Here is a 17,631-nt window from a genome sequence, read left to right as displayed (position 1 = left end):
GTCACGTGGCTCTCTTTGGCCAGTGGAAAGTGGATAGACATGACAGTGTGTGAGTTTCAAGCCCAGGCCTGGAGTAACATCACACGTTTCTGACCTTTAGCACCAGACGTCCTTGCCCTGGGTGAGCCACCTGATCCCAGCAGAACAAGAGCCTTGTGGAGCCACGCTGCCCTGGCCCACCTGCATGCCTGCAGCTGGAAGTCAGCCACCCCAACCGATCACAAAGGCAGCAGTGAGGTCAACGTTTGTCACTGAAGGTTTTTTATAATGCAGAATGCTTGTTTACTAATAACCACTTACTACATGTATATTCCCTCAAATAACTTTACTTTGTGGAGCCTTGGTTTCCTTATCTGTAAACTGGGATGGCAGTTGTATCTACTTGGAAGGTAGGTACTTTGTGAGCACTAGGTAAGGTGCTGCAGATAGAGTTCTTGGCCCAGAGCCGGGAGAACAGAAAGTTCTCAGCTGGCGTCATTTCTGTCTTCCTGATGCTCAGCGTGTTGCAGAGTGGGTACCACATCTAAGCGATGGGGCATATTGGGGCCATGCTGGGCTGTTGTTCTGGGTTGCAGCTGCAGAATGGGTCAGTGGGGAGAGTGGGTGAAGGTCAGGGTCAGGTGTCCCTGGGTATGTGGTTGGGCGGCAATTGGGGGAATTGATTCATTTATATCTTAGAAGGATGGAAACAGAGTACACTGATAGGTGCCCCTGAGCAGGTGGTGTTGCTTTCATCTTGACTAGAATTCGTGAGCTGATGGTGGCATCACCTGCTGCATCCTGCTGAGCCTATAGAGAGACATTCAGGCTTGTGTTTCCCATGCACTGGCTGCATCCTCGTGATTGACTTCTCATTCAGATAGTCCTCTGCTTGCCTCCCGCCTTCCTTCCATGGGCTGGCTGCCTCGGGGAGTCTAGCTGCAGGGAAGAGTGGTGGCAAATGCTCTCCTGCTGAGCCAATCAATCCTTTCAGCCACAGAGTTGTGGGAATAGGGTGTCCAGGCCATTCCTACACATAGGGGCCACCGTTATCCCTGTGGTGTCACTCCCTCAGGTGTGTGACAAGTGTGCTACCGGGAGCACCTTCATTATTCCCCAGTGTGCGTAAGAGCACAAAATACCTGTGAGTAGGGGGCTTAACTCAGTCATGTCTCCCTGTGGGGTCTCTCTATCTTCCTTTAGTTCTCCTTTTTCTTTCCTCGGCTCTGACAGAGAGATCGTGAAGGACAGAAGGAGGAGGGGTCCTACTCTCTTCCATTTGCATTTCTTGAAGGGTGTCTGGAGAGGTACTGAGGGCGTTTCTTCAAATACATCTTCTGCACACACTCCTCGGCTTGGCGCCTAGACCCTTCAAGATCTGGCTGCAGATCACCTTTCCTGCTACTCTCTCCCTCTGCCCCTGTCCCTGCTACCACTGGGGGCCGTTCATTCCTCCATTAGTTCAGGCCGATGCCAGTGTTCGTAGGGCATACCGTTCAATGAAGAGCTGATGAAGACAGAGTTCCTCCCTTTGAACACTTCATTGTCCTTTTAATGCTGTCCTTGCTATGGATACCACTCTCTAGGCTTAGGATGTCTCCCTCCCTCTAGCCTCCTGGCTATCTTCCTCCCTCCCTCCCTCCCTCCCTCCCTCCCTCCCTCCCTTCCTTCCTTCCTTCCTTCCTTCCTTCCCCCAGCAAATACTTGTTCATCTATTCAGTCCTTATTTGAAAGGCACCTGCTTTGTGCAATCTTGCCATGTAATTCTGAGCAGATCTTCTGTGATCCAAAACAATTCTCTTTGTATTTTGACCACTGAACTTTTTACACAAATCTTTATAATCTACTATGATATGTTTGTCTCTCTAACTAAAGAATGAGGACCTTGTGGACAAGAAACGTGTTCTTGCTATTGATCTTGCTATATCTTCGCTCTCAGGAGACACTCAATAAATATGTGTGAAGGTCTTGGGTTTTAACATTGCTGCCCACTTGAGCTATTGCCACAGTATGTCCCTCTCAGTTCCAGCAGACCTGATGGGGGTGGCAGTCGGGAGGCATACCTCATTTGAACTAGATGAAGTGGAAGTTTCTCTTGGCCACAAAACAGCCATCCATCATCGGTCCCAATGAGGCCTGTCACCTTGGCTCTCCAGCCCCTATTTGCACCAGAATCGATACAACTTCCCATAGTGCGGACCCACATGGATGTTTCTTCTTCAGCAGCAGCTACATCACTTAAAATCAATCAGACCAGAGCCAGGGGTGGGGCAGGGAGGACAGTCCTGCTAATGATTAATTCTGCAGCTGGCAATCTGTTCGGTTGTGTGTTGGGGCTTAATGTGCGATTTCATGGCTTTTCACGGTCTCTAAACTGCAAATTCAAGATTATTTAAAAACATTTTATTTAATTTGCATGCTTTTTTAATCAAAAAAGTTAAAAGACTAATCATCTTTTATGGGCAGTTATCAAATGTGCTATTTGCACATAAGGCAGAAATGTCTTCTTTAGCCGAGAAATCTTAGGGGTACTGATGAGGAAGGGCAGATAGCTCTGGAGACAACTTGATTCATTCTTCAGGGTGAAGTCCATCTGGGTGGAGTGTAATCCTTCAGGTTCATTCATCAACCCCACTGCCCCTCCACCCCCTCCTCTTCATATGGGAGTGACTTGGCAGCGGGCATCTGTTGGGGAGGGCTGGGCCTGGCCCATCTTTATATTCCGGGAGCCTCACCTGGTGTCTCTCCTTGGGCAGGTGTACAGGAAATGTTTGCTGAATGCGAGAATCCATGAACGAGGAAAGGTCCTCCATACTCTCCCTCCAGCAGTCCGAGGAGAGACCTGCATGCATTCGCTCAGCCTTTGCCACAGCACCATGGGAAGCAGCGGCAGAAGGCACGGCTGAGCTCCTCGCTTGGTGGAGGACATGCCAAAGGGAAGCGGTGTGTTTTAACATTTGTGAAAATCATTATTTACCTATTGCTTGATTCAGAATCCTAGAAGGACCTTAAATTCAACTTCTTCACTTTACAGATGAGGAAACGGAGCCAAAGTGAGGAAGCCCCTTGCTTAAGGAAAAGTCAGGACTTGAATCCCACTTCAGGTAAAAAAAATTTTTGTTTTGTACTGACTTCTTTCATCTCTTGGTATGTGTCACTTCACTTCAGTTTTCCCAAATGCTGCAACTTCCAGGATTTCTGTGGATGACAGTAGCCCCTTTCCCTCGTCTCCCTTCAATTTCTCTCTTTTCTGCTTACAGATTATAGAGATAAAACACCCTGGAAATGGTTCACCCAAGGAAATGGCACAGAGTCCTCTAGATCGATGGGCCACACGTGAGGATGAAGAAAGATGCCACTGTGCCTCCGTCTGAAGGGGGACCGAGCAACACAGAGAGGAAGACTCGGCCCAGCTGAGGGACGCTGTCCATGCTGAGGTTGGATAGAAACTACCTGGTGAATGCTTTCTCCGTCATAAAATTGGCAAAGCCCCAAATATGGCTAGCTGCCACGGTGGAGTTTGTCAGCTCATAGAGTGCCCCAGCTCATTACCAATCCATGGGATAATGACGACCATCTTCATAATAATCATTATTGCCTTAGACAGGCATGGATGACAAAGACACCCCAGGGATGTCTGTTTCAAATGAGCTGCTTCTTATCCAGCCTTGACTCTCCAGAGTGGCTTTCTATGGCATTAAAGGGTCAGGGAGCTGAAAGGGGCCTTTGGAGATCATCCATTCTGGCTCCCTGCCTTCCGACAGAGCTAACCTGTATAGAATAATTATATAAGAAATTGTTGTTGTATGAGAAATAGTTGCTGCATAAGAAACTTACTTTTGTATGTTATTCTTGTGATGGTATCTCTGTTGAGCATTCGATTAAGAAATGGGTTTGATGAATCAGAAACCTAGGGGAGAAAAAAAAATTTTAATGACTGGGTAGTACTCTCCCAGGGTCAACATTGCCTCCATGGATTCACTTGTTTATTCCTATTTCTTGAGGGTCTAACATGTGCCAAACACTACGATGGGTGGAAATTCAGAGGTAAAACATACAGACACTATTTTCCAGAAGTCCCAGTCTAGAGAAAGAAGACAGGTTAAGTACATAGTGGTTATAATATAGTATGAACGGTGCTAGCATAGAGGCACAGGTACGATGATATTAGAGGAGCACCATCCACCTGGGGAATCTGGGGAGCTAAGGCTGAACTGAGTCTTTTTTTAAAAAAAATCATTTTAGGGGGAGAGAGGAAGGGGTTGGGGAGGAGATGGAAGGGGAGAGAGAAGGAGAGAGATAAATATTGATTTGTTGTTCCACTTATTTATGTATTCACTGGTTTATTCTTGGATGTGCCCTGACTGGGGATTCGAACCACAAATTTGATATATTGGGATGATGCTCTAACCAACTGAGCTGCCTGACCAGGGCCCTGAACTGAGTCTTGAAGGATGGGTCGAAGTGAACAAAGTGCTCTCATGGTAGAGTGTGGAGACAAGGAAGGGTAAGGAAAAACATTACATACAGAGGATCTGTTTCATACATAGACATGGGAGAATTAGCCATGCTCAGGCATGTATTTCATTGTAGTTGGAGCTGAGATTATGGAGGAAGGGTGGAAGGTGAGGCTAAAGGGGTAGGTGGGGGCCAGTATATGTCAGGCTGTGACAGTCATGTTGGGCATGTTGTTCTGTAGGGATGGGGAGTCATCAGAGGGGATAGGGAGTTACATGTTAGCAAGGGGACAGTCATCTAGGTTGAGAGTGAGAAAGTACACAGAACAGGGGTGTCAGGAGATGAAAACAAATCTCTAAAAGTAATAGAGAAACTTATTATATAACTGCTCTTCAATGCGTACATCAAATATATCATACACCACACCATTCAATCATCTATCCATCCATCCATCCATCCATCCATCCATCCATCCACATACCTATTCACTCAGTAAATATTTACCAAGTACCTATTAGGGATCAGTTCCCATTTTATGTCCATGCCCTTAGGTCTCCAAATTCCTTTGGGAGAAAAAGCCAAGGTTCCAGGAGCTTAATCCAGGGGACCACCCTTTGGAGACTGTGACGTGCCCCCGCATAAGCGTGGACACTGCTTTTCGGCACCCCCATTTTACTCTGCTTTCCTGAGGTGTCGTTGTTCATCCCAGGCATCTCTCTCCTACCTGCTCAGCACAGCTCCACTCTGTAATTCACACCTCAGCTACTAATCGGATGTTGTGACACATCAACATTTTAAATCTGATTTATTCTAAGGTGTGGAAAAATTACAGCAGATGATGATTATTATTAGACAAGCAACAGGTAATTTTTAGTTTGGAAATAGCCCAGATTGTTTGTGTTCCTGCCATGTGTCTCTACTTTTCCGCAGCTCCCTGGGTGTGTTGTGTTGGGGTGCACACCAAAGGGAGGCTGGTGAGTGACAGCGCTCAGCGGTGTTTGCAGAAGCCCGCCCACGAATGAAGAGAAGTCCCAAACCAAACACTACTGCCCCCTAGGGGCTCTAGTGCCAAACCCGACTTCTACTTTCTCATCCTCTTTGGCTGTTTCAAAGACAGCCTGAAGCCACCTGTCTATACCAATGCCCCCGGGAAAGGAGGAGAGCCAAAATACAATGTCGTGGCCCGTAAGGAATCTGCTATGACCCATAATTGGGTGCCTGGGGTTCCTGGTGAGCCTGGGCAGTGCCAATGTTGGGACTGGACCCTTTTGAGCTGATTAAAAATAATTGAAAACCTCCCAAAGTGTGCACAGATGATTTGTGGGCCCCAGTGTGTTGGCTGCGTGGGTGAGAGGATAAAATATGTACTTGGTATAAGTGAGCTTAAGTGGGAAGTTAATGGTGTGTGATTGAGCAGCAATTACAGCCAAATCTCGGTTCCCTGTGGTCACGGGAAGGATGGGGGACAAGGAGGGGATGGAGATAAGTAAAACCCATGGATAAACAAGTCTCCTATTTTTAACCAACAACTCTGACCCTTCTATGGCTCTGCTATTGGCCAGAGTGACATCTCCAGGGCTTAGCCGACCCAGATGTGGGGCCTCTCATGTTCGGTTCCTGCCTGCCCTGCAGGGAGCTGAGAAGGGGAGGTGGGAGGACCAGGGGGAGGGCACGCCAGCAGAGGCTGTGAGCCCTTAGGGGCCGAGGGCTTTGTTCATCTCCTTTCCATGTTCCAGTGCCTAGCGCAGGGCCTGCCTGTGCCCCACACTCAGTTAGTGTCTTGAGGTGAGTGAATGACAAGTCACAGCTGGGACATCTGGAAGTTGATTACATTGTACAAAGACAGGAATGCTGTCATTTATTTTGAGATCTAGCCAGAAAGCTTCAGGTCTGTTCAGGAAAACAAGGGAAGCACCCCTAAGGGACAAAATGGCCTGAGACCTTGCAGAGCAAGCCACCACCCATTCACTGACCTCAGGGTCAGGGGCAGGAGTTCCTCCCAGCCACCTGCAGGGAGGCAGCCAGGACCTGCGTCAATAATCTCGGTGGAGCGAGACACGCTGGTAGTGTGCCATTGAGGAGGCTGAACTCCTGGCATGTCAGTCACCCTGTCAGCTGTAATGCACATGAACTTCCAGGATGACACTCAATGACCCCGGAAGCGTTGAGCAAAGTGAGGCAAAGTCGGGGACGGATGCTGAGGCAGCCACCGATAGATAAGCATTGGCTGTCGAGTCACTCCCTGGGAAAAGCCATGGGAGGGGTAAGTGCCTGGACGGGTGTGTCCCGATACTGTGACATCTCTGCAGGCTTCCCTTTAGTGAGTGTGGCCTGGGATGGATGCACCAGGGGGTTATCAATGTCATAACTGGGGCTGGTTGAGGGATATGGGATGAGGAAGTTTTTAAATATCATTTTCTGTCTTCTTTTTAGTTGCTTCTCCTCAGCTCTCCTGGGGAGGTGTATGGTGTGAAGGAGGTCATTAATATTACAGTCAAGCAAGACCTGGGTTCCCTCCCTAGATGAGCTGTTAGGAGCTACATGGACTTGGGTGGAATGCCAAAGAGTCCCCGGACCCTTGACCTCATTAGCAGGATAGAACACCAATGCCCACCACCCTGCAGACTTATTAGGGTTAAATGATAAAATATATGCCGAGTACATATTCGAGTGCCTGGCATTCAGGAACTTGCAAGGCCTGTGATGGTGCCGGGAGATGCAGAGCAGAGCCTTGCGGGACCAATTTCCATAGGATGTCGCATCAGGTATTATAAAGGCCTAAAAAAATATGCTTCCCTGGCCCAAAGCCCCCTTCCTCTCTTTGTTGATGACAAACTAGAGGAGTTTGGGGTTGGGGGCCAGGGGGCAGCAACATGTTACAAATGCCCTTGCCCAATGTACAGCTCTGCCCAGACCACAGAAAGGCTGGACCTGACCCCAGTGAGGGAGAGGACTTAGGGGGAGGTGTGGAGTATCAAGAGGGATGACCAGGCAGGCAAAGTGCCTGTTGCAAAGCCTGATGCTTTCAGGGAGGGCGAGAGAGTGGTACCTGGGGCTCCCCCGTGCCCATTCCTCTGAACAATGATGGCGTCATCACCAGAACTCCGTTCCAACCCCACAGTGGCAAATGCTGGATTTCTATTGATCATCTTCCTCAGATTCTCAAGTTCAGACTGGGACACCTCCTCTAATGGTCTGGCCCAAACTTCCTAAGGGGTTAATGCAGTCACTGCCAACTTTCACAAATGCCACACATTGCTTTTTCCTCCTAATTGAGAAGACCATTTTTTTTTCTTTCTTCCTTTACATTTACATACCTGTTTCACTCTCCATCTGTCAAAAATGTGAACGGTAATTACCTTTTAACAAATTAGAACTGGCTTCATTGGAGATTTGTGGGCGGTGGCTGTTAGGAAGATGAGGAGCCTCCCTAGAGTGTCATAAAGTCAGCATTGGTGATCTTTGCTTAATTTTCCCCGGGGGATGCTTACGAGAAAGAGAGGGGAGGGGCGTGCTCAGAGCCCTTGTGCGGAAGCAGGAGGGAGCTGCTCTGTGCAGTGGGGGCGGGGGGGGGGGGGACGGGGGGACGCGGGGGTGGGGAGGGCATCTCACATTTCCCTTGGGTCTCTTTTTTCCAAGCGATGGGCAGGGCTTCAATCTTGTGGGGTGTCAGTGGGCCACCCCTCCCCCTCCTATCCATCGTTCTGACTTTTCTGCATGAGGTGAGGCCTGAAGCTTGCTTCTGGATCCAGCACATTTCTTCCCCACCCCCTCCAGGACAGAAGCTACTCAAATCCCCGGGCCCTGATGCTCTGAAATGAAAACCATCATTTTTGCATCTCACTGAGAGGGACCTCATTTTTCATAAATCTCACGGATGTGAAATCACCACCCTGCAGTTTTTCTTGGGCACGTACACCACCCTTTGTGTTATTTCTAAGATCCAGCAGGACTGTAAAGAGGTATTCTGATTGGGGTGGGGAAAGCAAGAGGAGAAGAATAAAAGAATGCAAGATACTTACTTTTATAAATATAGAAACTACCACCAGTCCATTTGGGCTCTTTGCAGCTTCCGTGACATTGGTATATAACTCATGGTTATAGTGGATGAGCTGCACCTGGCAGGAGGGAAAAAGCAGTAATAAGGACAACACTCTAGCTTTAAAATATATGAGGCACAGAACATCCACCCTCCATAAGGGTACACGGTAAAGTCTGTCATAGAACAACTGGAAAGACAATCTTGTAATCAAAGGGATTTTGAGGTGTGTGTGTGTGTGTGTGTGTGTGTGTGTAAAATGCATGCATACACACACATACAAAAATAGCCATACATATTTGCAAATGTTGTCTGGTAACAAGCATGCCTTTCATAAGCGCAGTGCCCATCTGGCTCTGGCTCCATCTCAGGATGTTTCCCCTAAAGTGTGTGTAAAGTGAATTTCCCTTATTAGGAGTGGAACTGCCCTGCAGGGGCCGGCATGCTGCACCAACAGCTGCCACTGGCAGCGAGTAAATCTTGCTCCTGGCCCCTGGCTGAGCAGGGAATTGTTAGGTCCTCAAGGAGAGAGAGCTGATGTCTCAGGCTGCCGATGCACCAGCCTGCCCAGGTCATCTGACTGTGCAGGGTTAAACTTCTTCCTCGTTCACTGTAGACCAATGTGGGGAACAAAAGGAGTCCTGGAAATGCATTCCAGTAAATGGGTTTTCCCCTGTTGCCTAATATTTTTTAAAAAAATCTCTTTTTAAAAGAAGAACTTGTGAAACACAGCACACCTATATAGTCACCGAACGCCCCACCAATTTTGAGCCACGTCAGTAACACCCCACCTGAGTGGGACTCAATCGTTTCCTCCAAAAAATGAGTATTATGATCTCTCTTTAGATTCATCTTAGGGCTGTGGTTTTAAAATAGATTTTTAAACAGCATGGAAGTATAATTTTTGTAACAAAACAAAACACAGAGAAAAAAAGTGATAGGTCCTCTCCCACACCTCTGTCTAATCCTAGCCCAAACAATATGACTACTAACAGTTTAGAATTTACTCCTCCAGACTGTTTTTTTTGTGCTTATAAATTACACACACATATACATGTTGGGCTTAAAAACAATAAATGGGTAAATTCCTACAAATATATAACTTACCAAGACTGAACCAAGAAAAATAGAAACCTGAACAGATGAACACAAATATGGAAATTGAAGTAGTAATAAAACATCTCTCCCAAGAAAGAAAAGCCCTGGACCAGACGGCTCTGCAGGTGACTTTTACCAAACATTCAAAGACTGTCCGCCAGTCCACTTTAAACTCCAGTCTGCCTTAAACTCTTCCCAAACAATAGGAGAGGAGGGAACTCATTTTGTGAGGCCAGCATCATCCTGATACCAAAGCCAGACAAGAACACTACAAGAAAGGAAACTACAGGCCAATATCCCTAATGAACACAGACACAAAAACTTCAATAAAACACTAGCAAACTGAATTAACAGCATATTAAAGGGATTATACACCATCACCAAGTGGGATTTATTCCTGGGATGCAAGGATGGCTCAATATATACAAAACAATGTGATATACTTGTATTAACAGAATGAAAGATAAAAACTACGTGATCACCTCAAGTAAACTCAGAAAAAGCATTTGACAAAATTCAGTATTCATTCACGATAAAAAACTATTTTAAAAAGGCACAGAAGAAACTTGCCTCAACACAATAAAAGTGATGCATGAAAAACCCACAGCTCTTATAATAATCAATGGGGAAAATCTGAAAACTTTCTCTCTAAGATCCAGTACAAGGCAAGAATGCCCACTCTTGCCACTTCTATTCAACATAGAAGTCCTGGCGAGAGCAGTTAGACCAGAAAAAAAAGACATCCAGATTGGAAAGAAAAATGCAAAATCATCTTTGTTTGCATATGACATGATCATATATGTGGAATACACTAAAGACTCCACAACAACAAAAAACTTAGAACTAATAAATGAATTCAGTAAATTAGCAGGATTTAAAAAATCAACACACAAAAATTGGTAGCATTTCTATATGGTAACAATGAATTATCTGAAAAAGGAAATTAAGAAAACAATCCCATGTACAATAGTGACAAAAAGAATAAAATACTTAGGAATAAACTTAACCAAAGAAGAGAAGACCTAGATACTGAAAACTGTAAAACACTGATGAAGGAAATTGAAAAATACACAGATTAATGGAAAGACACCCCATGTTCATGGCTTGTAAGAATTAATATTGCTAAAATGTCCATACAACTCAAAGTAATCTATGATGCAATCCATATCAATTTCCAATGTCATTTTTCACAGAAATAGAAACAAACTATCCAAAAGTTCCTATAAACCACAAAAGACCCCAAATAACCAAAGCAATCTTGAGCAAGAAGAACTAAGCTAGAAGCATCACATTTCTTAGTTCCAAAATACATTAGGAAGCTATCAGAATAAAAACAGTATGATGCTGGCATAAAAACAGAAATATAGACCAATGGAACAGAATACAGAGCTCAGGAATAAATTCACACATTTATGGTCAACTAATCTTTGACAAGGGCACCATTATTTCCCACATAATGGGGAAATAATAGACTCTTCAATAATTGATGCTGGGAATGCTGAATATCCACATGCAGAAGAATGAAATTGAACCTTTATCTCACACTGTATACAAAGATCAACTCAAAATAAATTACACAGTACCTGGAACTGTAAAACTATTAGAGGGAAGCACAGGGAAAAAAGCTCCCTGACATTGATCTTGGAAATAATTTTTTTGGTTATAACACCAAAGCACAGGCAACAAAAAAAATATAGATAAGTAGGATTACATCAAACTAAGCTTCTGCACAGCAAAGGAAAAATGTTTAAAAGACTGAAAAAGCATCTTACAGAATGGGAGAAAATATTTGCAAGCCATACAGCTGATAAGGGGTTAATATACAAGGAATATATATATAAATTTATACAACTCCATAGCAAAAAATAAATAGCCTGTTTAAAAAATGGGCAAAGGACATGAACGGACAATTCTCAAGACATACCAATGGCCAATATGTACATGAGTAGGTGATTAATATCACTAATCATCAGAGAAATGCAAATCAAACCACAATGGGATATTACCTCACATCTTTTAGAAAGATAGTTATTAAAAAGACAGAAAACAAGTGTTGATGAAGATGTGGAAAAAAGGGAACCCTTGTACACTGATGGTGGGAATGTAAACTGGTATAGTCATTACGGAAAACAGTATGGTAGTTCCTCAGAAAATTAAATATCGAGCTATCATATGATCCAGAATTCCCATTCTTGGGTATATATCCAAAGGAAAGGAAATCTGGATCTGAAAGAGATATCTGAACTTCCATGTTCACTACAATATTATTCATAATCGCCAAGATATAGAAACAACCTAAGTGTCCACTGATGGATGAACAGATAAAGAAGATATACAATGCAATGTTATTCAGCCTTAGAAAAGGAGATCCTGCCATTTGCAACAATATGGATGAACCAGAAGAACATCATGCTAAGTGAAATAGCAAGGCACAGAAAGACACACATATATGATCTCACTGATACAAAATAGTCAAACTCATAGAAGCAGAGAATAGAATGGTGGTTGTCAAAGGCTGGAGGAAGGGAGAAATGAGATGTTGGTCCAAGGGTACAAAGTTTCAGTTACGCAAATGAATGTGCTCTGGGGATCTAATGTATTGCATGGTGACCGTAGTTAACAATACTACATAGTATACTTCCAAGTTGTTAAGAGGATAAATCTTAAATCTTCTTAGACATATACACAAATAGTAACTAGGTGGAGGTGATGGATGTATTATTTATCTTGATTATGGCTATTTTTCCACAATGTATAAACATACAAAAACATCAAACGTCATATACCTTAAATATATACAATCTTTTACATGTCAACAATATCACAAATAAAGTTGTTAAAAATAAAAGAGTGAGATTTCTGACCAAGATAGAGGCATGAGTAGATACACTGTGCCTACTTGCAAAACCAAAAGAAGGACAAGAAAACAAACTTAAAAACAAAAAAACAACAAGAACTGACAGAAAATCAAATTATATAGAAGTCCAACAACCAAGAAGTTAAAGAAGAAACATTTCATCCAGACTGGTAGGAAGGGTGGAGACAAGCAGCCAAGGTGGAGAGGACTCACAGCAAGGCAGCAGCTGGAGGACCGGGAGGTAGTGGCAGGAGGAATGGGCAGTCCCACATTTGAGTGTGGATAAACTGGGAGGAACAACTGGGGAGCGACCCAAGGTTCCAGCATAGGGAAATAAAGCCTCAAAACCTCTGACTGAAAAAACCCATGGGGGTTGCGGTGGCAGGAGAAACTCCCAGCCTCACAAGAGAGTTTGTTGGAAGGACCCACAGGGTCCTAGAACGTGGGACCCACCCACCTGGGAATCAGCACCAGAAGGGCCCAATTTGCTTGTGGGTAAGAGAAGAAGTGACTGAAAGCCATCAGAGAGCTGAGCAACTAGCATGTTCCCTTTCAGACCCCTCCCCCACATACAGTATCACAAAGCAGCAACGTGGGTTGCCCCACCCTGGTGAATACCTAAGGCTCTGCCCCTTACTACGTAACAGGCATATGCAGATAAAAAATATTGCCCAAATAAAAGAACAGATCAAAGCTCCAGATGACGAAGAGATAGCCAACCTATCAGGTGCACAGTTCAAAACACTGGTAATCAGGATACTCACAGAAATGGTGCAATATGGTTGCAAATAGAGGAAAAAGTGAAAGCTATGAAAAGTGAAATAAAGGAAAATGTACAGGGGACTAACAGTGAAGAGAAGGAAACTGGGACTCAATGATTTGGACTAGAAGGAAGAAATAAATGTTCAATAAGAACAAAATGAACAAACAAGAATTAAAAAAAATGAGGAGAGGTTTAGGAACCTCTGGGACAACTTTAAATGTTCCAATATCTGAATCATAGGGGTGCCAGAAGGAGAAGAGGAAGAGCAAGAAATTAAAAACTTATTTGAAAAAATAATGAAGGAGAACTTCCCCAATCTGGTGAAGGTAATAGACATCCAGGAAGTCCAGGAAGCTCAGGGTCCCCAAGAAGCTGGACCCAAGGAAGAACACACCAAGGCACATCATAATTATATTACTCAAGACTAAAATTAAGGAGAGAATCCTAGGCACAGCAAGAGAAAAGGGGACAGTTACCTACAAAGGAGTTCCCATAAGACTGTCAGCTGATTTCTCAAAAGAGACCTTATAGGCAAGAAGGGGCTGGAAAGAAGTATTCCAAATCATGAAAGGCAAGGACCTACATCCAAGATTATTCTATCCAGCAAAGCTCTTATTTAGAACAGAAGGGCAGATAAAGTGCTTCTCAGATAAGGTCAAGTTAAAGAAGTTCATCATCACCACACCATTATTATATTGAATGTTAAAGGGACTTATCTAAGAAAAAGAAGATCAAAACTATGAACAGTAAAATGACAACAAACTCACAACTATTAACAACTGAACCTAAAAAATAATCACCCCAAAACAAAAACAAACCAAAGAAACAACTAGAACAGGAAAGAATCACAGAAATGGAGATCACATGGAGGGTTATCAGTGGGGAGTTGTGGGGGGATGGGGGGAAAAGTGCAGGGAATAAGTAGCATAAATGGTAGGTACAAAATGGAAAGGGGAGGTTAAAAATAGTATAGGAAATGTAGAAGCCAAAGAATTTATATGCACGACCCATGGACATGAACCAAGATGGAGGGTGGGAATGCGGGTGGGAGGGAGAGTACAGAACAGAGGGGAATGAGAGGGGGGGGAATGGGACAACTGCAACAGCATAATCAATAAAATATATTTTTTAAAAGAGTGAGGAAAAAAGTAAAATAGAAATGTAATAATTTATAATCCTGATCCTGAATTTGGTGTTTTAAAATTTAAAAATAGTTTGTGGCTACCTTTCTAAGCCAATGTGTAGACATCTATGGAAACCTTTCTAAGAGCTGTAGAATTCTCCATTGCATGAAAGCCCCATAACGTATTTAACCATTGCCTCACTAGCTTTCAGGTTGTTTCAGGTTTTTTTTTGTCTCTTGTAAACGAAGCCACAGCAAGCCCAGTTTATGTCTTTCTGTAATGGTGCTAGCATTTCCCACAGGCTGATTTGAGAATCTAATAATGCATGTAAAAATGATTTGCAACTCTGAAAGTATGAGAATGTTCCTTATTAACAACATCCTGTATTGCATTTTTTAAAAAGTTGAAGTTTCAGAAGTTGAGAAGCGTCACTGGTCAACAAAGGTGCTTTTGCTTGATCTTTTAAAAAAAACATTTAACACCGTGGTTTGTAACCTTTACTGTGCATCCAAAGTCACCTGGGTGCTTTTAAAACCTACCTGTGCCTGTCTCCTCAGTTTTGATTTAATTGACTTGGGGGTGAGAATAGGGAGTTGGTATTTGTTAAAAGCTCTCCCGATAGAAGGCAGTTGGAGTGGACGACTAGTGCAACATGATTAATGAGCATCAGTATCCCATCAGTGCCCACTCAGACGGATGGTACCTCGAACCCGAGAGTATCCCAAACAGCTTGAGTCTGTAGCGCTGCTCCTAGAAGGAACACGTGCTCCTGCTGCTCTTGAAATATCTTATTTGCTTATTGCTTTTTCACTTCTTGTGAGTTTTGCCAATGGTGGCAGATGGTTATACAGCAGCTACTCTGCCATCAGAAGGGCAACCACAGGAAGGGGCTGGTGAATACACTCTGCCTGTGCAGGACTTGGGCCAGGCAGGTATTTTAGACCTGTGATTACCAACTGCCTCTCCCTCCCTCCCTCCAGCCCACACACACAGCCAGAACTCTGTAGGTGGAGAAGTGTTGCCACGAGAGAGAACCAGGAGCTGTGGGGGACCTGCCACACCTCCCATCAGTGTTGAGTAAGCTTCTTATTGAGAATCAAAACACATCTTGCCATCTGCTGAGATCTTCTCACCAGGTGACCTACGAAGCCACCTGGGCATGTGCCAGTGCTTCAAGGCAGGCCTTGAAATTTCAGCATGTTCTGAGAACTACACCTTGGAGAGTAGTCAGTGGAAGGCAATCCAGTGGAGTGATCCTTCTCTTCAACTTATAAGACTGAAAGAGGCAGGAAGAAGTCTCCTAGGTGCCCCACAGAGTGGGATTCTGTAGGAGCCAGGGTCCATGAGAAAGGAGCTGGCGAGTATAGGGGTTAGGTGGGCTCTGCTTTAAGCTCAGGTTAACACATTTAGAAGTCTGATCTGAAGTCTTGCTTCCTCTCTGTTCCAGGTTGAGTTGGCTAAAATTCTCATACCATAAACTTTGGTTTCTATTAGGAGTTGGTTGATGGATTGCCTCTTGTGTCAGGTTGAACCATAGGAAATTGACATTTTGATCTACAAACATGGTGATTTTATAGAATTAACATCATCTTAAAATAAAGCTATTTTGATTACAGTAATCCCCTCACCAACCTCCACCCACCACACGTACAAATTAGACGTTAAAAAGATCACATAGTGGTTTGCTACTCAACGTGCGGTGCAGGGACCAGCCGCAGCCACAGCATCTGGGCGCTTGTCAGAAATGCAGACTCTTGAACCCTATCCTAGACCCTCGAATCAAGATCTGCATTTTAACAAATCCCCAGGGGCTCGAATGCGCATTAGCAGTTGTTTTAGCAGAGACTGTTGACTGGTGAGCAGCACCCTATTTTGTCTGACTGTTCACCCCTCTTGCAGTTCAGTTGGTCTAGGTCAAGGGGAGCTTGCACCATGTGTGTTGGAAGATAGGCTGAGTCCAGATCACAGGGGTCCTGGAATATATGCTGTAAGCTACGGAAGGGTTTTGAGCAGGGGGTGAGAGAATGAGCATGGACTGAAGAGGGAGGTTAGAGCAGGAGGGGCTGGAGGTCGGGAGGGTGTCATTGCAGGTGGTGGCTATTAAGGCAGAGACACAGCCCACAGGACTTGGCAGTTTATAGAATGTACACGGGTGTGTGGCAAGTGAGCACAAAGTGATTCCCTGGGCCTCAGAACAGCCAGGACCACCAGAAGACCCCAGGGGACAGCTCGGCTGTGGTCAGACTTCTTGTTCCTACCTGTCAGAACACAATTTTGTCATCAAAGGCAAGAGGAGAGGATAAGATGCCTGCGGAGTTGCACTAGTTCAAGTACCAACAGTAGGGCTTAACTGTAAGATATCACTGCTGCCCCTCCACCTGCCTCTCAGGTCTGTGTTGGGGGCAATCACACTGCCGTAGGTGTTGCCTTGGTTCCTCCTCCGCCAGGCATAGTGGTGTGAGTCTAAGACCTGCCAGTCACTCACAGTGGGCATGGGTGTGGGTGGGTCTGTGGGAAGGAGGTCTGTGTCTTGTCCTGCCCTCAATTTTGGCTTGGGGAGTAGCCACGTAGAGATGCTAAGAAGAGAGCATCACATTGGCAGGTGGGTTCTAAATGCGATGTCTCTGGATTACTTCTTGCCAGTTATAGGTAATATTTTAAAATCCAAACTTTCCAAAGTCAGAATTTTGAAAAAAGTGGGTAAGCACAAGCTGTAGTTTAATTGATTCCCAGTTTGGGGGGTTTACTCAAGGTAATCAGTGTTTGACATGAAATAGAGGATCAATTATTGAACGTTTGACCTTCTAAGCAAGTACATGAGGCAACCAAGACTGCAGGGACGGTGCTGAAACTGCTTACAAGAGCAAACTCTTTGGGGGCTTATAGGATGACATGCTGATTAAACACCGAGTTTAACTATTCATTAAAGAGACGCCTGAGGACTTCTGCTAGTCTGCTTGGAATTACCATGGGAAAGAGCTAAACCTGGATTAGTGAAAATCATTTTATAATCTTGACTCTTTATTAATTTAGATGGGCGTCTTCCAAGAGAAGCTTTCTGGAAATGCAAGACTGAGAAATGGCTGTCTTAGAGGAAGAAACGTGATATTGTTGTCTTTTCCTGATGCTCCAATGTGGTGGATGCCAAAATCTGGAACATTCTCCAGATCCAAGTTCTCTGTGACCTGATATGACTCCACATTGTGTGGCGTTAGTGCTAACCTTGTGTTCTCATCCGGGACACATTGCCTCACCTCAGTCCTGTACAAGGACCTGGAATTTGTTCGTTCAAAACCATCTTTGAGGGCCAACT

General features: G+C 44.5%; 1 protein-coding gene across 3 annotated transcripts in view; it reads right to left on the bottom strand.

Moving 5' to 3' along the window:
• The window catches only part of CA10 (carbonic anhydrase 10), a 454,702-nt gene that overhangs the window by 14,855 nt on the left and 422,216 nt on the right, over nucleotides 1–17,631 (bottom strand). For all 3 annotated transcript variants that reach the window (XM_045836822.1, XM_045836824.1, XM_045836823.1), the window contains 2 exons: nucleotides 8,460–8,555; nucleotides 3,817–3,889 (listed from right to left, as the gene is read on the bottom strand). In XM_045836822.1, the coding sequence (XP_045692778.1) occupies nucleotides 3,817–3,889; nucleotides 8,460–8,555 (169 nt within the window). The remainder of the gene's footprint in view (nucleotides 1–3,816; nucleotides 3,890–8,459; nucleotides 8,556–17,631) is intronic.

Source organism: Phyllostomus hastatus, unplaced genomic scaffold (genome assembly GCF_019186645.2).
Source record: "Phyllostomus hastatus isolate PE091 unplaced genomic scaffold, TTU_PhHast_1.1 phas_contig_210, whole genome shotgun sequence".
Taxonomy (NCBI): domain Eukaryota; kingdom Metazoa; phylum Chordata; class Mammalia; order Chiroptera; family Phyllostomidae; genus Phyllostomus; species Phyllostomus hastatus.
The sequence above is the reverse complement of the archived record's forward strand: the minus strand, read 5'-3'. Positions and strand labels throughout refer to the sequence as shown.